General features: G+C 38.5%; 2 protein-coding genes across 5 annotated transcripts; both read right to left on the bottom strand.

Moving 5' to 3' along the window:
* Positions 1 to 3,064: 3,064 nt before the first annotated feature.
* Positions 3,065 to 11,290, bottom strand: LOC146476291 (microfibril-associated glycoprotein 4-like). Its single transcript, XM_085114860.1, has 5 exons — positions 11,126 to 11,290; positions 9,372 to 9,631; positions 8,335 to 8,446; positions 7,015 to 7,389; positions 3,065 to 5,371 (listed from the first exon to the last, which is right to left on the bottom strand). Exons 1-5 carry the CDS (start codon positions 11,229 to 11,231, stop codon positions 5,100 to 5,102), a joined length of 1,125 nt encoding a protein of 374 aa, XP_084970986.1. The 5' UTR covers positions 11,232 to 11,290; the 3' UTR covers positions 3,065 to 5,099.
* A 3,334-nt stretch (positions 11,291 to 14,624) lies between these two features.
* LOC146476292 (uncharacterized) lies at positions 14,625 to 23,789 on the bottom strand. Of its 4 annotated transcripts, none has more exons than XM_085114836.1 (6): positions 23,704 to 23,789; positions 19,822 to 20,641; positions 18,208 to 18,298; positions 17,735 to 18,083; positions 17,005 to 17,113; positions 14,625 to 15,779 (listed from the first exon to the last, which is right to left on the bottom strand). In XM_085114836.1, the coding sequence occupies exons 2-6, from the start codon at positions 20,547 to 20,549 to the stop codon at positions 14,696 to 14,698; spliced, it is 2,361 nt and encodes a 786-aa protein (XP_084970962.1). In that variant the 5' UTR covers positions 20,550 to 20,641; positions 23,704 to 23,789; the 3' UTR covers positions 14,625 to 14,695. The 4 variants fall into 4 exon arrangements, with proteins under 4 accessions (XP_084970962.1, XP_084970963.1, XP_084970966.1 ...); XM_085114837.1 differs by having other exon boundaries at positions 19,822 to 20,648; positions 23,704 to 23,723; XM_085114840.1 differs by lacking the exon at positions 23,704 to 23,789 and adding an exon at positions 20,748 to 20,843.
* Between the last annotated feature and the right edge of the window lie 127 nt (positions 23,790 to 23,916).

A 23,916-nucleotide genomic window follows, 5' to 3' on the forward strand; every position in this document is an offset into this window, starting at 1 on the left:
CGTGTTGCGGTGAATTTTGTGGCACAGTTGGTTGCCATAACAACAATATGACATTCTAAGAACACTCAATTTTAGCTTATGGCAACCTGTTATATATAAAGGATGATTGCAACTTGTTACCAACGATTGGGAATTTTTATGATACCATTATTGTAGCATAACTTGATAAACAGTGGCAGTATTCATCCTTCAAAGTTTAGCTGATAGGAAAGTGCTGTTAACTGTTGCCAGCCTCCTTAAAGTCAATTTTATAATGCAAGTGACCACCATAGTTTTATTTTTTAACCTTTATCTTGTAAAAAGCTTCTTTGGCCTTAGTGACAGTAATATTAGTGGCTGTTGGAAGCTGCACCACTCCTAAATTAGTAATCTTCAAAACTTCCACTTTTTAAGAGTTACAATGTTTGCAATGTCTTTGTACACCAAAATCTTATACATGTATTTCCACAATGCTGTTTCTTTGTTGGTCACTTGCAGTTACACTGTATCTCAGAAGGAGAAGTGCGTATTACATGTACTTGTTTTGAAAGACATTTGCACAAATTATTGGTTTCAGAAAATCAGGGTTTTATCAAGATTTTTAAACAGGTCGAGATTATAGTTATTTAAATGTATTTTTGTTGTTTTGTTAAGAAACGTTTGTCACCAAAATTACTTATCGGGCTCGGTAAGTTACTGGGTCTTTCGAGAAACGGGCCCCTGGCCACAACGCTTAGTTACATGCGGAAGCCGCTAGCTCTCTGAGTCTGAACTGGCAAGAGAAACAATCAGAAGTTAGGCGAAATTCAAGTAAGGGAACGTTCCTTAGAATATCTCTCCAATGTGTTTATAGTAACGATGTTTTGTTATTGCTGGAGTCTATTCTTCAGTCGTCAGAAGAAGGTACACAGAAGGTCAAAGCAGCTCGGGGTTTGAGAGCAGTACAGGAGCATTTGATGTATGGATGTGGATCAAGGATGTGGATATATAAATTTTGAAGAAGCCTACCATCTCTATTCGTCTTTTGGTCAATCTTTTTGCCCAGAGAAACAAGCCTTCAGAGATAAACTGCTTGATGAAATACACGGTTTGCCTGTCTATGTCATTACTCAACCTATTAATAGAATTAGTCTTCCTCAGGGCCAGTATAGCTCTAGCCCTGAGGAAGACTAATTCTATTAGTCGAAATATTGGCCACTAATAAATCTGCCCTTTGCCGTAGTGCCAGCCTTGCATTCAGTTTTGTATTTTCACGATTTTACCAACCCTAGGATTGATGAGAAGAATGATTGCGAAATACATTTAGTTGGTACCCTTAAAATTTTACCCCCCTCACTTTTCGTACAAGGTAAAAAATTACCCCCCCCCCCCCAAAAAAAAAATAAAAGCTCGTTTAAAAAAATTACCCCCCCCCCCCCCACTAGGACGTAATAAACGCTCGGCCCCTAGAAGCAAATGTCTGACGAAGTGACAAAATGGTGTTCTTCGAAGGCGAAACAAAAGATTCTCAACAAATGCACATTGATACAATTAGGAGCGATTTTTGCACCGCCTCCACTCACCGAGGCGTAAATCTTGACAGCTGTCTTGATGTCGAAGTCGAATCGACGGTAGGCGAGAAGACTGAAGTTTGTGATCTTTCATGTATATTATTATGCATTATTATACATATGTTATTGTTTTATCATCATCATCATCATCATCATCATCATCACCATCATCATCATCATCATCATCATCATCATTATTATTATTATTATTATTATTATTATTATTATTATTATTATTGGCAGATTTTCATTTAAATCGGGGAATCTAAACCTTCTTTGGCTTTCAGTGAACTCGCCGTTTTCCAGAGCCGTTAGCTATCCGTTCGGTACCTGTCCGTTGCTTGGTGGATTACTTTTATCTTACGCAGCGAAATCATTTGCTGCATCGAAATCGCTTTCAGTAAGCTATGCGAAGTACGACTGAGGGACATGAGCATGTGAATGTCAGTGTGCATATTTTCATCTGGTGAAGTCACAATTTAACTTTTTAATTCATGAGTCTTTTACCGTCATGAATTTATTTATTTTCAGTGTGTTTTACAAAAACGGGCCAAGTTTTTAATAAACTGATATCATTCAGGAAGTGTTCTGTTGCGGCTTTTAAATGACCAAGATATAAAAATTAAATGCTGCAGTTGTCAGAAAGCTATATTTACGTGTGGGGAAAATAATTTGAATATCTTTCACAAATAGGGCCTTGTGCCTTGTGTAATCGAGACCTGAAACGCAAAATCTTCAAACTCAAAGCGATCCATTCGACCAAAAATATCCGGAAATTCTGGTACGAAATAAAAATGAAACGGCAATTTAAATCAGTTTGTTACGAAATCTTTTGGCATTTCATTTCCATCAGACACTCGGCTCCAGCTACTCCAGCAGTGATCGACATTATTTACAAATGAAATGTGTTTCTGTCTTACTTCACCCCAGATGCTTAAGAATTCTTCCCTCATAGTGTTTGCTTTGATAACGAAGAAAACATTGCCCCTTCCATTGATCAGTCGTCGGGTAAGTCGAAAACAAAGAATTAAGTGAAAATATAGTTGATGGAAAGTTCTGTTTCCTAAAACTGTAAACATGCACTTACAAGTCCATCGATATCGGGGAAGAACAGAATCATTCGTCGAGGACGATTACTAGCCCTTTGAGGTTGAACGAAGGAATATCAAAGGATAATAAGCACAAGGAACAGAGTGATGTCTCCCACTCGGTTTCCTAGATCACGCCATCTCGCACTCGGATTTTTGAAGCACCACGTTTGAAAAACTAGTTAAAGTCTCGGCCTCGGATTTTAAACCAGTCTCGGCGAGCCTCGAAATTTTCCACTATACCCCCTCTGGACAGATGTCCCTTAGGTCACCCCCCCCCCCCCTAATTAAGCAAACTGACCACCCTCCCCCCGTGGGGAGGGGGGGTATCAATATTTTTTGGAACTACACATTCTGTTTACCGTAATCCAGCCGTTTAAGTAAAATTGCTTATTTTTATATCTGGTCATATAGGGAAAAGATATCATTCCACCAGTATTTAAAGTCTTTTATTAGGTGAGGGACTGAGAGCATCCACCCAAAGGACAAATTTGAAGATTGGAGGCGGCCACAACTGACAGCTGCATAACATTTGAATCCTCAAAACCAAAAAAAGAAATGGTGACGCCTCCCCCAAGGACATACCCCAAATTTGCCTTCCTTGTTTGATTCCTCCTTTACCCAAATACCTCAAATTTTTGTGAGGCTAATTCAAGTCTAAGTGGAAATGTGCTGCCCAGGCTGTGAAACCCTGACCCTGTTTATGACAAAAATATTTGCACTTCTCTTACCCTGTTTATGACAAGAATTAATTTTTCGAAAAAGAAAAAAAATATAAATTTCTTACATTGCTAATCCGTTTTTAACAATTTGTGTATAGTCAGAGAAAATTAGTTGCATTCCTTCCCCCCTCCAATCTCCATGGGGGACAAATGCCTGAAGAGCCCTAAGAGCGTCTCCGCCATTTACGGCATCATCGTCACTATTGCATTTCAAAGACCATTCCAAACTATTATAAATTAAAGTCACCTTTTAGTTAAACCCATGGCATCAACGGCCACTTCCATCGCCATATCCACGAGTTAACGATCGTGTCACTTTGATTGACATAATCATACGAATAAGTCACGCCACGCGTGAACTGTTAGGCTCATCACTCTACTCACTATCTACAGCAGAATAGATAGTGAGTGGCGTAGCCAATAAGAGGACAGCATTCGTAATAAAACGCTAATAGATTTATACTAATGCTGGGTAGTTCGACCAAAATTTGTACAAGTTGAACAAATTGCAATAATCGCGAAGTAGTACAAGTAAAACGAAATTATATTTCCAAGTGACGCTTCCGCTGGCGTTGCCGACGTGGTTTCGTAAAGTCACTAATGCAAATTAGCAACAACGATAGCCTTTGCTCATTTATCGAGGAATCAGCGGTGGGATTAACTGCCGCAGTTTACAATTTTTCGGATCCACCAAACCTTGAGTCATCCGAAAACTTGAAAAGGTTTAAGAGAAATTATATATTTCCAAAATCTAAACGAATTGAAATTACACTAATTGCTCGAGCAAACTCTGCTTTCGTATTATCGTTCTAATTACCAAAGAAACCGACGAAAAAAATTTTCTAAATAGGGAAACGAGGTCGAGAGTGTTCTAGTAAAGAAAAGCACGTTCACAATTCCAATGATAATTATGCAGCGTATTCAGTTATATTGATGTGCTAAACAAATTTTTCACCCTTGAATCAGATTCCGCCCCACACAATAACTTCGCGAGTCTTAGGGGACTCTGTAAAACTTGTATCGATCTGTCTGTTCGAACAATAACCAGGATTTATAATCTATTATGCCTAACAAGAGCTCATACACTACTTTTCCCGTTAATCAGATTATCCCGTAAATGTTCATGAATGTGAACGTGTTGTTTTGCCAGATGGTGTGTCGTACAACTGACGGAGTTCCACTGCAAACTCAGACTGATTTGGACAAAAAAACGAGAAGAAACATTCTATAGCGTTTTCACTGTTTGACTGACAATAAGATATAAATTAATTCAAATTTTAAAAAAATAGCCAAAGGTAGCATTTCTTAGAAGGTGGCAATCAACAAATAAATTTGACAGTATCAACATCCTATTTTCTTTCTTTCTTTTTTATTTTTTAAAAAGCCCCATCTGCCATCCGCATCCGCGTTTTACAGAGTCCCGACTATCAAAGCTATGACAATGATACTTGGAGTATAAATAGTACGTCCAAAGATGTTGCCTTTGAGGTCAGCAACGAGAAGTGATGACGCCATATTATGTGGTAATAACGTGTAAATTTCTGAAAAAGTCAAGAGGTTTCATATCGTTTGCGCAAAATTAAGAAAATTAAGCAAAGATATTCGGGTTCAAAGTCGCGGGGGGGAAAATTGCCCCTGCAAATAAGAAATACATGCACATTGCGCACCATGGATTATTTGATTGGTGCATGGGCTTTTAGATTGTTACGTTTTTCAAACATTAAACATAAAATGACACTGAGAAAATGCCGGAAGTGCACTTAGTTCATATCATAAATGGGTTTGATTTTCATCTCAGCTCGTTTGGCGGAGTAGTAATGACCTTTCCAGTGTAACCAGTTCACACCGTCAGCATAAGAAGAGTGTTTGCCCTTAAGATAGCGGCCGTTCAGGTTGGATTCGTGACACTTGTTGTACCACCAGGCTCCTTGGAATTTCGTGGCACAATTCTTGTCAAAATTCTTGTCGTTGTCTCGATCTTTTGTGCTGAACGGCATGCCACGATGAATGGAAAGGGAATCACCAGCTGTTCCTGGGAAAACACACAAGATCGAAGTAAAGCAAGTTACTTTCCCTAAAGATATCGTAACATCCCATTGTTAATATCACGGTATCACGGGCTTAAAACGCGGAAGTTAATGTCAATAAGTTTGAATAACTCGTTTACCCAGTCTGTGAGACAATTGTCGACAACTACACCATCTTCAGTATGCCTCTACAGACTGAATAAAAAGTTAATGTAATCTTAAATGCCTGTAATCAACAACGTCAAATATTAAACAACTGTCAGTGCCCTATAGAGCTTTTCCACACGCTAAAGACCAAAATGATCGATAAATCTGTTTTTGTGTGTGAGTTTGGTAACTAACGCTCCGGTGCAAGTCAAACCGCTGACAACGAAGAATGAATGAATGAATGAATGCATGCATGCATGCATGCATGCATGCATGCATGAATGAATGAATGAATGAATGAATGAATGAATGAATGAATGAATGAATGAATGAATGAATGAATGAATGAATGAGTGAATGAATGAATGAATGAATGAATGAATGCTTGAATGACTTTATTTAAACACGGTCAACTCATCAGGACTTAAAAATACCATTTCTATATTAAACTAAAACTTCTATAATGCACCAAAATTATCATAACAAAACCTATTTAAACTCAGAGAAGATAATTTGGAGCTAATCAATTGAGTGATTTATATACAACATTGTAGCTTTATCAATTAGCCTTTTATTCATATTAAGTCTTAGAAGATGGCGTAGTTGTCGACAATTGTCTCCCCGACTGGGTAAAACGAGTTCTTCTAAGTTATCGACATTAAAACTGCCACGTTTGTTATGGACAACTTAAGAAGTGTTCATTTTTGAAAAGGGAAACTAATGTTTTGCCGATAGACATTTTTTGCAGTTTATAATCGATGATTTGATTTGCACACTGGATTTCTTGTTGTGGAAAAAATTTTGTGGTCGAAAACAAACGAAGTAGTGGAGAATTATGAATTATTCAGCGAGTGACTGAATCTGGGTCTTGAGGGGAATGGAACCCATTCCCTTCCGGCGCACACCAGTCAGATGCTCTAATCAGGATGCACACCTTATGATGTTTGCGCAACAGAAACTTATTTCGAACCCGTTACATGCTTCATATCTCCTGTTCATACCCACTACACCCACGAAAACAAGCAGACCCAATCATGTTAATTTTTAACTTATTTAATGGAGTTGCTATAAAAGCAAATGACAGCAAACCGTTCTCAAATTAGTAATTAGGCCTACATAGCGAAGGTCAGTGCTTGACCTCAATAAACTATTCCTTTGCCTAAATAAAGCTCTCAGATCTGCCTTTACATGACGGCTTCTGTACGCATGTTCTCATCTACCTCAGGAAAATAATAATTAAGAATAGTACATTGTGTAAACATCATAAGGTGTCTAACTAGGAGTAACCTATCGCTAAGCTTCTAACAACTCGTATCGAGAAAGGCCATACACTAGGATTAGCAATCACGGAATCCTCATGTGGTTGTAAAGAAATAAACTTCTAAATTTTAACGCGATAAATAAAATAGAATAGAGGAAACTTTAACCTTGCCTTCTTGACAAGGCTTAAAAGTTACCATCTTTCCTTCTTTAATCTGAATCTAATTCTTTCCATGCTCACCAGAGTATGTACCAAGCGTCAGACTGTATTTGCTTCCCTCATCTGCAACACCAAACAAGCTGTACTCGACGTAAGCTGTGTTTCCGTTGAAGTCTTCAAGATCCACGCGAAGCCTGCTTCCTTCTTTTGTTAGGCGATGAATCTTATTCAGTCCAAGCCAAAATTCACCACTCAGATTACCAAAGCCGCGTTTGTAGTCATCCCAGCCAAGATAGAAGTCAACAGAACCGTCCAGTCTTTTCTGAATCACTGTCCACCCCCCTCCGGCTGTTGTTTGGTCACAAAAAACCTTAAATGTGTTGTCATTGTCAGGTTTAATGGTGTAAATACCATCTCTCCTTAGGCCTGCCTTGTAAATGTTAACGCAGTTTATTGCTGAAAATTAAAAGATTAATTGACAATATAAGATAACTAATCCCAGAATCTAATTAAATTGCCGTACCACTGAATTCACAGGTACGCGACCGATCTAAATTCAATTGAAAACCCACTTTTAAACGACTTTTGTCAATCACCAGCACTAGTGCCTTATGTTGAACATAGGTTTACGTGAAAGGTTCCATTATCGAAAGCCACGAATCCAAGAATAAGAAGATAACTATGAAAATTCCAGTACTGTATTGCCGCCATTGTTGTTCACGAGGATTTGTATAAATTGATTTATTTTCTAATATAAGAAAGCGATGATTAATCAACTACTTTCCTTTCTTTCGACGGATCGTTCTTGTCAGAGGAGTGACTGATCAGCCGCCCGATTTTGCTTTTAGAAAGTTAGTCATAACAAAATTACAAGTCAGCCAAAGGCTAACATTTTAATTCTCTTCTTACCAGAAAGTTAAAGAATAGAATGAAACTCTAGAGATATGCAAAAAACTTAATACAATTTACATTATTTTTTGCACTGATTATACTACAAATAAAATTTAAGAATAAATACTAGCAGATGTACATTAAGAAGTATGATTTTCACGGGGACATTCTTACACAACATCAAATTCTGAGCGGATAATAATGGCACGATTTTCAATAGAATTAAACATTTTTCGTTGTATGTTTATAAATGATTGACAGCAACCTCACTTGCTCAACTGAAAAAGCTTCCCAGGGCTTTACACCTCCTCGCTCTCGGTTTTCGTTTAATACAGTGATGACATATATTAAGTACAATTAACCAACTGCAACTTAGTTTGAATACCGATCGTACTTGCCGAGAGTCAGGTATTGTGTTACTGAATTTGTTGTATCGGATGTAGTTACGGTTCTGATTGAGACTGAAATTTATAAGCAAACATTCGGACAACACATGCGTCAATTCCTTACCTTCACAATACGTTCCGTTGAGACCATCTGGACAATGACATCGAAATCCTTTTCTGGTGAATCCAACTTGGCACGTACCATGGTTAAAACATGGGTTGCTACTACAAGGATTCTGAAAACAGGGTCAAAGGCACGATAAAACCATTGAACTTTTGAACACGTTGATAAGATGACTACTTAAATTAACGCCAAAAAATTCGGGGATGGTTGTAGGGTTGCTTTATTATAACATTTTTTGACTTAAAAATGTACTGACTTGCCAACCGAGCAAATGTGTGTGAGTATGTGGGCTGGTTCAGTTTCTGGTAGGCTAGTTGTTAAATGAACAAACGAACGAAGCGATAAAGAACCATCGGAAAGTCTGCTGGGGCCGGTGTGGGGGGATCATTACACGCGGATTTCGCCCCCTCCATAACTTCGCAAGAAGGAATGGCAGTGAGACTTGGAGGAGAAAAAATTATGCCCAAAGACGTTTCCTTTGAGGCCCGTAATGAGAATTGATGACGTCATATTACGTCTGTAAAAATAAATTGTGTTATTATTGCCAAGGTTGTGCCATCTTGGATTTCTAGACTTCCCAAAAACTTTGGGAAAGCGCCGAAATTGGACAAAAAGTAATCAAAACCAATAAAGGAACACTAATATGAGTTAAAATATGTAAGTTACTGTAAACATTTTTTTTTCTTTTTTTTTTTTTTTTTTCATTTTAAAAATTTACTCATGGAGTGTCAATGAACACTAACTGACGACATCAATTTTTTTTTCAAAATAAATTTCTGAAATAGTCCTGAAGTTTCAGGTCGTTTTCTTAAATATTAAAGGAAGTTATTCAGGTTCAAAGTCCCCGTTGGCAGAATCCGATAGAATCAGAAAGCTGTCTGTGTATAAAAGAAAGGCATCACGTGTAATTGCTGCTCCATTAGAATTGAGAAATTTAATGATAAAGTGTCAACTGTGCAAGCCAAAAAAAAAAAAAACTTCTGCATCTGCATCTCATGATAACTGACAGAAAGAGTTACCACAAAAGTTAACGTTACCTCCATAGCAAGATGGGTGTAGCCTTCCATATTCTTTAGGATGTGTGTAACTTCTTGTTGTTCAGAGGTAGCATCGTTTAACTCGCAGTTATGTTTTCCTCCTTCTAAAGGCCCGACATTAATGGACACACAATTGGGATCCATATAACACAGCACTCTACAGCTCCCTTCATTAGGGACCGTATCGCTCCTGATTATATGACCTTCCAATACCTTGTTTGGTATTGGTTCTTTAAACACGATGATGCGGTCTAGGTCAGCTAAGTGAAGAATGTAAAGAGTAATTAACAGAACGCAAAATTATTTTTTAGCCAAACTGAGTTCTGTTTCGCACAGAAAAAATAACATTACTTTGTCCACGGATCTGGGTCAGTTATACCTTGACAATGGAAATTTAGAGTCAGTGAATTTCCAACACACTTTGTTTACGTATGGCCTTCAGTATCAATATCCTGCATAACGAAGATACAGGAATAATGAATGTTGCGTTTACTCTAGACCTTTTTTCCAGATGGCCGCTCAGTGTAATGGCTTGGGTTGGGTTTATTCTGGATTTTGACATGGCTCCCTGATTGCGATTACTTGCTGATAAATTACGTACCCAAAGGAAAGGCAAACTTTAATCTGTTTTAGCGGGAAACTTCATTGTAAACATGGAAGATATTAATCGTGACTAGTGAGGTGAAATGTTTGATTTTACTTCGGTTATCGTTCTCACGCTTTTCGGCGGCCTCAAAAGATGGGTAAATGAAACCTTAAAAGGCCACAGATTAATCTTGGAAGCAAGAGACAACATTTGAGGTATTTTACTCGAATGTTTTCGTTAGATGCCCAGTATACAGCAAGGCGCTATCTTATTTGCATTTTCTTTGTCCATCTGCCAGGTTGAAATTTAACGACCGGAAACACGCTCAAGCTTCGCTTAAAGACGGAAAGTAAATACATTTTCAAGTTCAATTTTCTTAAACTAAAGCTACAATTGTAGCTGTTTTCTGTAAACGATCTGTGAGATGCATTGACTTGATATGATGTTAGTGTCTACAGAAGCACTTTGAATGCAACAATTAAGCGATATTGTGGCGTTAAAACTGGTCTAAACTCCATTTGTGGTTATTGTTATTTGAGAGCTTAAATTATCTGAGCCGAACTGACCACCTGTCTTGATACACAGAAACTAAACGGCTTTTATCTTCAGTTGTAACTGAAACAAATAAGCTGTATGGCAAAACACTACTAAGCAACGTTTCTGTTTGGGATTAAAATGTAACAGTTTTTCTTGTCCTGTTGAATGTTAAATTAAAGTAAGCTATCTGTAAAACAATCACAGAGGTTTCATGCAAAAAGACTTAATGGAAAGAGTTTGAGACTCTCATGGCCATTGGCTGAACTGGGAGATTATTAATAGTTTATTGTATACTTAGACTAAATTAAATGGCTTTGGCTGCAAATTCGCCCTGAAAGTGAACCAAACTTTCAGGTAAGAACGGTGGGTAATATTAAATAGCGAGTTTTGTTCGATTCGCAAAGTAACAAAACTTGTGTCTGAGTAATTTCAATAAACTGAATTCTATAAAAAGCAGACCTGTGATGCCGGTGTATCGCTCTTACAAACAACTCTCAAGCCATGCCAACTGAGAAAATGTATAGGCTTAGCTAAAATTCTTAATTACTAGGGAATAAACTGCTTACCACGCCGAATCGACAAAAAAGAAAAAGAAATAAGAATGGAATTGCAATCAGTTAGGTAATCTTACCAAAACAAGTTAGGGATATAAGTCCAATTAAACTCCACGTGAACAGAATGATGGCTGTAAATCTACTGCTCGTTAGCGTCCAGAGAGGCATGTTTGTTTCCCGCATATGCGCTTATATAATCTGTAGGTGGCGTGCCGCGTCGATACCCTAAAATTTCCAAAAGTTATTTTTGTGTTACATCTTCATTCACACTTTACTTCATGTAACTCGCGGTATTATTAATATACTCCCTGCCGTGCAATTGCAATGTCATTGTTTTCAAGGCTCTTTCGTAGGCTCATTTTTTATTTATAATTTTTCACAGTCAATACTTGCGTATTAGACATTAGGTAAAGTTTAAAATACGAGCAGCAGTGTTTTATCACAGGCAGCCCAAGTTGGCGTCACTAGAGAGCGTGTAATAATTACTAGTGGGCATGATGACCTTTGAGTGCAAGCAGCCATTGAGAATTTAAACGCATTATAAGACTTTCTATGGGAAATAAAATACTGTCGATTATGAAGTTTAAAAAACGCTAAAATTAACTTTCATTCAATAAAACGAATAAAACTGCCAAGTTCGCGGCGTCACTAGAGAGCGTGTGATAATTAATAACTAGTGAAATGATGACCTTTGAGTGCAAGCGGTATTGGGTTACGGGAGCCGTTGAGAATTTGAACGCATTATAAGACTTTGTATGGGAAATAAAACACCGACGATTTTTACGCTTAAAAAAACGCTAAATTTAACTTTCATTCAATAAAATGAATAAAACTGACTCACCTCTGGTAGACTGTTCACAGTCCCCCTATTTTTCCGTGGGATTCTCGAGACCGGTACGCTTCGATGGAACCACCGCCATCTTGGTTTGTAAAAGCGAGCGCGATCTGGGGAGAGTGTCTAAACTACCGAGGGGGGCGGGAGTGGGTGTTAGTATAGTGATGGAGGGGAACCGAAAAAATAGGGGGACTGTAACAGCTTCTCACCGTCTCGCGTTCAAAAGGCCCGTTGCACCAGCAACGACAACACCTCATTGGTCAATTAGACAATAGTAGTTCTGAAGCGTTGACAGCATGACTGACGTATCTTTCACCGCCAGTTCTAAAACTGGATACGTAATGTTGTGAAGATCGTGGGGAATGTTTTGATTTTTATCGTTTGTCTCGTCGGCTTGGAGGCCTAATGGTATACAAACATCCTCATCGCCGCTCGCAAAAACGTTCAGTGTAAAATTCGTCTTGGTACGGGTCGATACGGTGGATGGAACTGATTCAAAACGGTTGAAAATCAACGGACGTTTGGCAGGCGGCAGACTACAGTTTTCCGTCTCTTTGGACTGCTTTGAAGTAGATGGCGAACTGTAGAGACGACTTTTTTAACAATTCTCTGGGGCGAAACAATACACAGAAAGCGATTGAAACGTTACTGATCGTGGCTTTCGTCGGAAGCGCTGTTGCAAACACGTGAAAATTTCCCATCTTGTCTTTGTCTTGTTCAGTATCGTTACTAATATGACCGGATACGAACGGAAACAATTCGTAGTTTTCTAGGTAGTACATTTAAGCATACATTTACATGACTGTAATATTTTTACTTCTGTTCTCGTCGTTAGATTAATAACCAGCCAGCCGACAGTAACCACAGAGAGTGATTTCAGAGCTCGGTGATGAAGGTGACATGCCGGATGTTAAGGTATGCCTTCACAGTACGATTTTACGATTTTCCCAAAATGTAATTATCCTTTACAAATTTATGCTTGGCGTTTTAATCCCGTGTAATGCCAGACTCATAACAGTTCAAGCTTTGAGCCACAGCAAACAACCTCAATACGCCTTTTCAAGAACAATTTAAACGGGACTTGTCCGTTGCACTTCTATTGCAGTACGTCGCTTCAATTATCTAGGACAGATCGAAGCGACTCTACACACGTCGCTGCTTGATCGAATCATCGCTTCCTGCACTTTCGAAATCCCTGGTACAAGAAAGAAACAAAATTTATTTGAAGTCCCATTTTTAAAGTTAGTTATAACACAAAATTTCTTCATTCATACAGATTGACGAAGGACAAGAAGGAGAACGTCAAAACAACCGATTGCCCGTCTTCGAGTGAACGTAAGTATTAAAATTGATTTTTCTCATCTTTGTGTCCAGTTTATCATGTCTTATAATAAAATTTGCTCAAAGGAAACTTATTTTCTGCTTTTTACTGAAAGCTGGACGCAAATGTATCCGTCAAGTTAGACATCTGAGATCTGAATTGCTCGATGGCGGCGGGAAAGAATCCGTAAGTGTTTTTGTTTGTCTTCAACGCTTATGACTGTATAAATATTTGCCCAGGGGGACTATTTCAGTAAAACTAAGATTAGATTTTTATCGAATCATTCTATCGTGGGTGTTCAGGCGTGCAAATTGGGGCGAGCTTAAAAGAGCATGGACACTTTCGCTGGTTCTCAGGATTCTTCGATTTAAACTCTTCAAGAAGGAATTCTTCTTCGTTAATGGTATTGTGCTCAATACTTAAAAAAGAAACTCTCGTATTTCTTTAAATAACGCCATTTACAACTTTCAAGGCTTCGAGGTCGGGAGCTTGCTAAAACATTTGTTATTTGTTTTTCGCGCCGTTCGGCGACCTCAACCCAGCTTCCTTAAACATTGGTTTTTCCCACCGTGAACGGCGTCCTCGGCCCAGGTCCTATTCGGTCGCGCTTGTCGTCGTCCACAGACTCGTCGAGACTGCTTAAGGTCCCTAATGTTTCCTTGACAACGACGGTACTCCCTTTGACGTCAAAACATCTGATATGACTGTGCGCATGGAATCTCAAAATGAAAGTAGAAGATAAGTATTTTTACTGTGTTTACACTCTACAAGATCTTTTCACTTCCAATTTGTCTTTCTTGCAGACCGTCTTTCATGTTCGTATGCTCAGTAACCTGCGTGGCAGGTACTACAAGGAGAGGAAAGGGAGATACTCTCGAGGGCGAGCGCGAGTACCGTTTTCCGTATCCCACGTTCCCCTCGCTTCGCGCGCGCATCTGAATCCCGTTTCTACATGTGCCATGCAGGCTACATGCTAGCGCTCAACCATTCGTTAAATTATTTTGAAAAATATTACACAGCTCAGTTCTGCTCTAAGTAAGATTATAGAGAATTTCAAGGTGCTCATTTGGTTTAAAGTGTACAGGATATATATATTTTTTTATTTGCTTGATCAAATGTTAAGCTTAATGTTGTTCTCGTTTGAAAATCGAGAAGAAATCCTCATCAATTGTTCTTCCCCGCGTTTGAGGGGTATTAAAACGTCAAACTTTCAGTTTCCGGTTGGCTACAATAGGCGCAAAATTGAAGACTGGGGAGAGTAGGGCTGTGACGTCAATACATGTTGCTTAGGCTCGCGGGTTCTTCACTCCTCATTTTTTCATTCTGAGTATTCAATAACCCCATTAATTTTTTCCTCCACACATTTTGCTTTTCTTCACACGAAAAACAACTAAGTCACTTTCTCAAAACATAGCTCATTAGTGAGACGATGTAATTTATTGATTCAAGTCCAGAACTTAATGTAACTACAGCAGTTTCTGACGGGCTCATTTAACTCTGCCCTGAAATGGACTTCAAGTTATATTTCTTAGCTCTATTAACGATATTCAATCTTCTTAACTGTCCTTTCTCTCTTTCCTTAGCCGCCCACTTTGCTTTCATTTCTTGATATTTTCTTTCTTCATCGTTTAGTTCTTGCAGAGCCTTCATTGTTTGCCAAATGTCGTAAACGACTTTGGCGTCTTTCTGTTTTTCCTCGGGTGGAATATCTTCTTGGGATTTGTGCGGTTCATTCTGCGCGCGCATGCGTTCTAACATGACTTCCTGATTTTTAATCGCCAGCCAATCCTCGTAGGTCTTGTAACGTGGATTCAGCCATTTTTGTAGCTTGTCAAGTTCTACTAGTCTTTTCTGTTCTTTTTCTGTCGTTATTTTCTGTACAAGTTCAATTTGCTTCTGCCTGTGTTTCTCTTGTAACCACACATCGAATGTTTTTCCATTTCTCGAATTGTTTTTAGTCTGTTCGTCATTTTCTCCAGCATGAATGGACTGTTCCACCGCTTTCTTCTCCGCTAACCACAGCTCAAAAGGTTTTCCTGAAATCACCGGTTTACGTACTTTGCTTACCCCTGAAGTTGTATCACGTGACTCTGTGGCGTAATTCATAGCGCTCAAAGGTCGGTTTGTAAGTTTTGTTTCGAGCCAACGATCAAATGTCAATCCTCCAGAACTGATGAAATTCTTTTTGACTGAAGGCGAAGACTCAGAATTAGAATGTGTTCGGTGATGCCGTTTACTGTTGAGCCATTTCTTAAAGGATTCTGGGTCAATGCTCTTTCCCATCCTGCTTTTTTGCGCAGGCGCTGTGCATGGTCTATTTTTCTCTTGATTTCGTTTCATTTGTAACCAGTTTTCAAATGTTTGAGTAGGTGTCCTGCAGGAGTATTCTTGTCGAATATCAATCAATTCACTTCCCAGGTCTTGTTCCGCGAATTCTTTTTCGCCAGATGCGCATGCGCATAGTGGATTTTCTACTTGTTCTCGTGAAGTCGCTACGATTTTCAGTCTCTCAACCCGTGACTCCGACATTAAGATGTCCAGTTTGCGGATTCCATTTGTTCTCCCTGAAGCTGGCCTGTAAAAGATAGTAATTAATTAATGTATTGTACGCGTGCAATACTCATTGTCTGTAATATTGCGTCTTGAAGCGACTTCGCTATTTTAAACATCATAAACCCATTATTTGACTCCCCCCCCCCCCCAGCTATTAAGAACACCGTGGTGTTACCGATACACTCCTCAACCACCCCCCCCCCCCCTCCCAACCCCACTTACGGGCATTCTGTAATCATAAGTTAATTGCTATTGCAGACACCCATCTGTTACAGACCGCTCCCAGAACGTAGTCCGCCTAAGACGAAATGGAGAAATATCATTGGCATTTCGACACTTAAGGCTGTGTGCCCATTTCAATCAATTAATCATAAACTTTTTTCTACTTGGAATTAATTAACCATTTACACTGCAAAAGTCGCACTACACAGCTCCGCTAGAGGTACAGGTCGTACAGCGGAGCTATGTAGTCTTGATTACTATTGTAATATAAATGGTTTATTTCGAATTTAATGTTACGCGACCCGTATATCTCCAAAGACAAGATAATTAGAAAATAGGTTAAAATAAACACCGGTTAAATAATTATATAAATAGTAGGCAAATAAAAATTGAAAGCACAAGGTAGAGACGCTACGTCTATACAGCAATAACATACAAGAACGGTAGTCAACTTTATATAAAAATCAATAGTGGTAAGTGCAGATTTGGAGGGAGTAAGGATGGCGACATTTCCTTCAGATTTGTCCATACGTACAGTGAACTCTCGCTATTACGGACATCCCGATAATACGGACAGCAACTTAATCCACGGTAAAAATTAATTACAGACGTTTAACTGAGATAAATTCCCGCTATTACGGACTCTCGTGCTCCCGAGGGTGTTTGCAATATAGGGAGTTAACTGCATTACAATTTCAAGGTTTCAACTGATTGTATAGTTAACCAAAAACCAAAGTAGTTACTCTGTCTAATCACATGCCAACAGTTGTTAACAGCACAATGAACTTATGCGAAGAATCCGAAGCAAATACATGCAACCGGCATAAAGCGCGGGAAAATGCCAGTCAGCAAGTCATGATCGGTTTTGATCGTGCTTCTTATTGGTTGAGAAAGCGGCGCGCGTTTTGCAATCTAACAGAACGTAGAAAACGAAAACAAAGCAAACGCGAATTGCTTTCGGCAATGAATAGAAAGCGTTCTAATTTCACGAGCTGCAGGAACAAATGGAGAATAGGATCATTTACCTTTCTTGACCTTGGATGTTAGTCTCCTCGTTATCTCGGTTGTCTTCTGCTTGATCTCCAGCACGGTCACTGGGCTCGTTGATTTCTTCTTTCTTTTCGTTTGAAATGTCTGTATAAAGCCAGACCAATTGACAATGTCAGAAAAAAAAACCAAGTCTATGTGACGTGGCAGAAAGAGGAAAGGAAAGAGGATTTCAAAGTTTAGAGCGAAACACGAAGAAAGGGGAGTTCCAGCGAGATTAGGAAGGCGTTCTTCTTCATCGAACGCAATTAATTTGTATTAATAATTACTATCATTATCGCTATGAATCACCATCGTTAGTATTTCGTACGTTGTCGCTGTCGTTCTCGTTGTCAATAGGGACCTTCAGATCAGAGTACGAGAACGAGATTGAGTACGAGTACGACTTTCAAATTTCAAATCAGTCGCATCCCCAAGTTTTCGTTCCTTACCGTTGTTTACCAGCAGGTAAGAAGACCCTAGAAACAAGATTGGTGTGACAAGCGGTTATCTAAACCACGCAAACTAGATTTAAACAGTCGTACTCGTACTCAATCGTAGTCAAATCTGAATGTCCCTAGTATCATTTTGTGGGTGTCTGTGTGTGTTTGTTCGATTCCATCTCACATCGAACCATCAAGTTTAGCAAACGAAAAAAAAAAACAGTGACTTTTCTTGTCATGGCCGCAATGTTAATACCGATTAAACATGAAATTAGGCCTTACTTACCACTTGTTTCTTCAGCTCTTGGACTTGTGCTTTCCCCTCCCTTTTCTGATTCATTCACAGTGTTAGCTTCGTCCACAGCCTCGACTTCATCCTTGGGAGTTTTCGGCAGGTGCGGCACTTGCACACTTTGCTCTGCAGCATCTTTTTCCTGTTTCACCCCATTTTGCGCATGCACAGGTAAATTCGGACTTCCCTCGTTATACTCCTCAAGCTGCTTCCTGTATTTCTCGGCGATTTGCACCAGGGGAAAAGGCGAAGATCTCGAACGTGGGACCTTGTGGCTCTTCGATCGATGGAGTTGCCGTTTGTCTTTGTTGTTCGTGACAAGAGGAAGATGAAGGTGGATAGACTAGCAAATAAAAGTAAAACCGGACAGCACATTTTAAAACATGACTTGAACATGCAAATATTTAAATCAGTTAAGACAGACGCACAGTCCTCAACAACATCAAACAATATGAACATTGCTTCACCTTAGTTTGTTGCTCATTACTGTTGTTGTTGTTGTTGTCCGGTTGGTCAAATGGTAACTTGGCAACTTGAGGTGAAAATCTGCCTTGTGTTCTGAAACCATAAACAAAGCACATCGATTACTAATAAGTACAACAATGATAACTCCTGGGAAAATAATGTACTAACTAAGCTCTTTTCTAATCGAGGTCACGTGATCCTTTCAAGCTATCACAATCTGCGAAAGTATAACCTTGAATAGACTAGGTTCTAGGCAGACGGATTTTAAAACGCAAAGATTGAAGTGCACCTAACCCCAATATTTTAGCATTTCATTCAAAGACTCACTAAAAGTTAGAACCCCTTTGTACAACTTTAAACAAAACCACAGGGTTCCAGCTCTCACTAGCGCTAAATGGAATAGTCACAACGGACTCTGAAGTCGAAGCCGAAGAGAAGAGGCGAAAGTAAGCCGGACGTTTATTATTATTATTATTATTATTATTATTATTATTATTATTATTATTATTATTATTATTATTATTATTATTATTATTATTATTATTATTATTATCATTAGTATTATTATTATTATTATCATTATTATTATTATTATTATTAATATTAATATTATTATTTTTTTGTCATAGCATGCCGACTGTTTACCGTTGCGTGCGGCCATAATCAGTCCCCTTTCAACCACTAATCCTTGTAGCTTTGATATTAAGCAACTTTTTAAATGTAGTTTTGTCATAAATAATGTTAATTCCGTCATTGCACTTGTTCTCAAATTCATGAGCGCAAGACAGGAAAAATGCGTTTTCTAATTATTTAGTATGTACAGTAACTTTTCAGAAACGACGCTTTGAAGGGTTAGTGGCAATTATTAATGACTAACATTTTCATGCCATTTCATTTTCCAATTTGTCCTGTGCATGAGAGCTGCTGTAACCCCGTAATCCTTTAAGCTTCATACAAAACAACCAGGCTCAATATAATTGATGATAGCTTATACATTTTTGTCAGGCTCAATGAAATAATTTAACCGACGCTAGGTGAAAATCAGTGATAAATACAGCAACTATGTATCCCTTCATGAACACGCCTATCAAGTGCATCTGCAAAGAAATAAGTCGATTTTACTGACACGATGTTCGAAATAAAAAAGATAAAAAAAACGGTTATCGGTCAATGCCTCTGTTTTAAACTAGTAAGGAGCTCAATCAAGCGTGCTACTTGGGCTTAATTTCATACATTCTAGTTTTTTTACTCGAGGATTTTAATTAAGGCTTTTCTTACGGGTTTGAAAACCTGTCTGCTAGTTAAGTAATAATAATAATAATAATAATAATAATAATAATAATAAAACTTATATAGCGCCGATATCAATAAGACTATATTCATCAGCGCTTAAAAACGTAAAACTAGAAACTATATAAAATTATAAAAAAGCTTTCTGAAATAAAAATGTCTTGAGTGTCTGTTTAAAAGATGCTACAGACGGGCTACTCCTGATCGCATAGGGCAGTAAATTCCATAGTTTAGGAGCAGCCACAGCAAAAGATCGATCTCCTAACGTTGTTAAGGTCTTGAATTTCACAGTGTTAAGTAGCAGTCCATCACAGTCGGAGGCTTACCTTCCGTCACTTTCGCTCGATTCACTTGATCCGGCACTCCAGCTTCTCGGAGGTTGTCGAAACGTTTGTAAATCCCACTGATAAAGCCATAACCTTCTCTCACAATAAACATGTCCGTTCTCGCTGGCTACTGCTAATGGAGTTTTACCTTGTATGTCAACTTGATTACAAATGGCGCCTTCGCTTAGCAACAGAGACACACATCCCACAAAACCTTGGTAAGCTGCCACATGCAGTGCGCTTCGTCCGAATAAGGTTTTACCGTTGATGTCTGTAGCCCCCCGGTTGATAAGTTCCAATATCAGACCGAGGTAACCACGATGGCAAGAAATAAACAAAGCAAAAGTTGCGCGTTGTATAACCAACCTATTCCAAAGAGAAATGTTATATCCCTGAAATTTCTCCTCATCTAAGAACTGTACACCATTCTCGAAAACATCGTAGATGTCCCCGCGCCAACAAGCCTCAAACAGGCCGATCCAACTCGATTCTATCTTGACCCTTACAATGCAGCCGTTTTTTAGATTGTACGCTTTAAGTGTTTCTCTGTCTAGTAGTTGTACGTTCATGAAAAACAAACTGAAAATATCTCCGGGAATACCAGCTTTTAACTCGATTCTGGACTTCAGTTCATAAACGAACATCCCTCGAGACAAACCTTTGACAGTACAGACATCATCCGTTGGTAGAGCGATAAAAATCTGAAAATTCTCTTCTGTACTTGACATAACTGAGTTCCTCTGCTGATAGTCTTAACAAATAAACTTAAAACATTTCCTTTCGCATCAGTTTCCCAAAAGATTGTCTATAACACCCGAACCTGTAACCTGTAAACAAAATAAAACAAAAAGATTTTAACACCCTGAGTTAGCTGATGAAATTGCTCTAGTCAAAAGTACTGTTTGAAATATTTTAAATTTCCAAACCTTTCGATTTATTTTGCGACTGAATTTTCCAGATTACACAGCGATGAATCAAATTATTAAGTTGGAAATTTTAATCTAAAATCACAATGGTACTTTATGAATTTTTTCTTTAAACACATATTTACAAGTCTATTGTCGTGATCTGACAGGTTAGAATTTTGGAATCAGGAAAAGTAGAATGTATTTAGATATGGTAATACGCCTTTGACAAGAAAAGGGATTAGTTTGCATTGTACCATTCACATTGCCAATTCACAGTACACTTAAAACAAAAGAGCCATTAACACTTAATATTAGGCAAAAATCAATTTTCTTTTGTCGCCAACAGCCGGCTCAATCTTAGCAGCCCCGATTGTTGTTTGAGATTTGACAGTGTGAACAAAGGTCAATAGACAGTTTCCCGCTCCGAATTATCACACTTCAGTATTCCATCTAGTCTAAGAGTTATTACAGCCACATCGTACAGCGCCACGAATTGAAGAAAAGGGTTCTTCCCCATGAAAACATTGGAATACTTTAGGATTTCATTTGCCAGATGTCGCACCACAGAGAACTACCACTTGATAGTTTTCATTTGAATCTGATTGAATATTAACGTTGTAGCATTACCAGGCCTCGAATATTAGTGAAAATCACCCGTACACCTCATATCGAACTCCCTGGTGCATTGGAGGTATTAGTGAAGTTTAACATCAATCCTTTAAAAGCCAATGTGTCTATCCATTCACAAATCAAATTTTCTAGCTGTATGCATTATCTGGCGTCGTCATGGCAACGTCAGAAAGAAGCAACCTGTACCAATATTTTAATAGTATCGTTCTACGATGCAGCTGTGTAAACATAACTTCATGGGGTTTCCTGTCAATACGGTTGGTAAATAATGAAGCCGAAATCTGTTGGTCAAAGTGAAATCGTTTTGAATTTCCTGACAAAATGAAAATTATTATGAGTAGTTTTGGCCATTGCAAAACTGCGAAAATTAAAATGCTTCAGGATATTAAAGTTTTCGATTTGTTCAACGCGCTAGGCGTCAGACACAATAAGCCATCGTCAACTTATTATTCTCAAAATAAATTGCAAAAAAATCCCGTACTTTACCACAGTTTGCTTCCATAATTCCTGTCCCGGGAAATTTTATTTTCCAATTTATCCTTCCGTTGATCATGATCATGAGAACGTGATATATCGGTTGTTCAACTCAGTCGGCGCGTGGCGCGAACTGTGGCCACCCAAGACCTGCGCGCATCCTTGGCGATCAAAAAAATATGACTGGATTTTGTGGCATAATTGTTGAATATATCTCGATAGTGTCTTTTAACGAACGCGAGTTACAATGTTAAAGTGGAGTCGAAACAAGCCAAACGAATATTTCAAATGTCACAAAGCCGATGATCTATTGTGGCTTTGTACACATGTAATAACACCAAAGGGGGTCTGGGGAGGAATCAAAAGACAAGTCTGTCCATTTCTAATTGTATGTTGAGGGTTAAAAGTTCCTCACGGCTTTCATCTAGACGTAAACTGTTGAATATCGTTTATAGTTTCCCGCATTATGGTTAATAATCTACTTCCATAGGCAAATGTTGGTTTTCACTCAATTGGAATGCTCCTTCCCGCCCTGCCGTTTCCATAATGATGATGGTGATGATGATGGCAGTTCTTCTAAAAACGCATTATTCTTAAAATAATGTCAACTGGTAGGGATCAAAATTAAAAACAATAATAATAAAAAAAAAAGCTTCCGGCAAAGAGAAAAGTTTTCTCGTCTAATTTATTCCACCGTCTGGGATACACTCAGGGACACTACTGCATATGGCTCGTACTCAGATAGAAACAAAAGAATGCTTGTCTCAAGAAGCTACATTTGTTATTTGCGCACTCGCCCCTAACAATAACTAACATATAAATTGATATGGTTAAAAAAATCAACTACGACAGAGCAGTCAGTGTTCCAAGCCAAACAATAAATTTGCAACTATGAAAACAGCGAACAGTGAAAGCCCTCTTCTATTGTATGCCTTGGAACTGAGACGAAATTATGTTTAAATTTACCTTCGCCGCGGGGCGAATCGTTGACATTATAATATTATGTTGTCAGCTGAAAGGTAGGATTGAATGTTTTGATTGATTTTTAATTTAGAACGTAATAAGCCAAAGCATTAAACTGTCTTTTATCTATTGTTTAAAGTACTTCTAACTACAGACAGGTATGCGTGCAAAATTCCTCTGTCACCATGGCATAAAGTCGCAACACCATCAAGGAGAAATCGCACTCGCAAAACACGTGAAAGATAAAATGTACATCGGCTTTGAGTCAATTAGAGTCCATTATTTTCCTTTGCTGTACATTAAATTGGCTAAAGTTTAAAATGCTAGGCGAATATAGGTAATTTTACGCTTTGGTTGAAGAGATGTCGGGTGATGCGTCCAGTCCGCCTAAGCAAATTCGTAATCATATTTTAAAACTAGGTCGAGCACGTTTGGATCAATTATTAAATTCCGCAAGGCGCACTTTTTTACCTTCAAGGCCAACTATGTAGTCTTTAAACTAACAATTAACCGGTAAATTAACCTAGACAAAGCTCCATTAATTCTTACGTTCTCAGTACACTAAACCATTTCATCTGTTTCATCGATACACAAATAGATGACTCTCGCCTCGTCTGAACGAGTCTACGGCCTTTAAAACTAAACATCCTGTTAGGATATGAGCAATGTTCTCTAAACAGAGTTCTTTCCGCGTTAACTTTCTTTCAAAAAAATGCTTGTTACAAAAGTTTTCAAGCCTGAACGCATTGTGCTTTTGTTATTGGCCGTTATGATCTTTCAAATATTTATAAGTAGCCGTAAGTAATTGGATAAAGATTAATATCAACCTACACTGTTTGGCAGAAAGTTCAATTCTTTCTTCAACGTTTCTTTGGACCCTTTAGACATACTTCCATTCAAGACTTACCTTCTATGCTGTAAAGCTTCAGAGAAAATGAAGATTCCGTGTACAGATTTGGCTTTAATTACGACAGTACGTCAGGCTATTATGGTCAGTGCTTAGTAAACAAAGGGCATAACGCAATCAGGTGTGACGTGACGAAAACTTGACGTCACGCAAGTCAAGGTCTCACGGCATACAACGCCGAAGCAAAAGGAGTATACCAGGCGTCCCATTGTT

Source organism: Pavona decussata, unplaced genomic scaffold (assembly GCF_977016875.1).
Source record: "Pavona decussata unplaced genomic scaffold, jaPavDecu1.1 SCAFFOLD_78, whole genome shotgun sequence".
Classification (NCBI taxonomy): Eukaryota; Metazoa; Cnidaria; class Anthozoa; order Scleractinia; family Agariciidae; genus Pavona; species Pavona decussata.

What these genes read in the sequence shown, in the direction of transcription:
- LOC146476292 (XM_085114836.1), bottom strand. Translation starts at nt 20,549, where the DNA reads ATGTCAAGTACAGAAGAGAATTTTCAGATTTTTATCGCTCTACCAACG. An exon ending in TCGAGCGAAAGTGACGGAAG is followed by an intron (nt 18,299 to 19,821) that starts GTAAGCCTCCGA and finishes TTATGGTTTCAG; the next exon opens with AACACAAGGCAGATTTTCAC. An exon ending in AAGAGCTGAAGAAACAAGTG is followed by an intron (nt 17,114 to 17,734) that starts GTAAGTAAGGCC and finishes GGCTTTATACAG; the next exon opens with ACATTTCAAACGAAAAGAAA.
- LOC146476291 (XM_085114860.1), bottom strand. Translation starts at nt 11,231, where the DNA reads ATGCGGGAAACAAACATGCCTCTCTGGACGCTAACGAGCAGTAGATTT. An exon ending in ACACCCATCTTGCTATGGAG is followed by an intron (nt 8,447 to 9,371) that starts GTAACGTTAACT and finishes CCCTGTTTTCAG; the next exon opens with AATCCTTGTAGTAGCAACCC. An exon ending in CAACGGAACGTATTGTGAAG is followed by an intron (nt 7,390 to 8,334) that starts GTAAGGAATTGA and finishes TTTAATTTTCAG; the next exon opens with CAATAAACTGCGTTAACATT.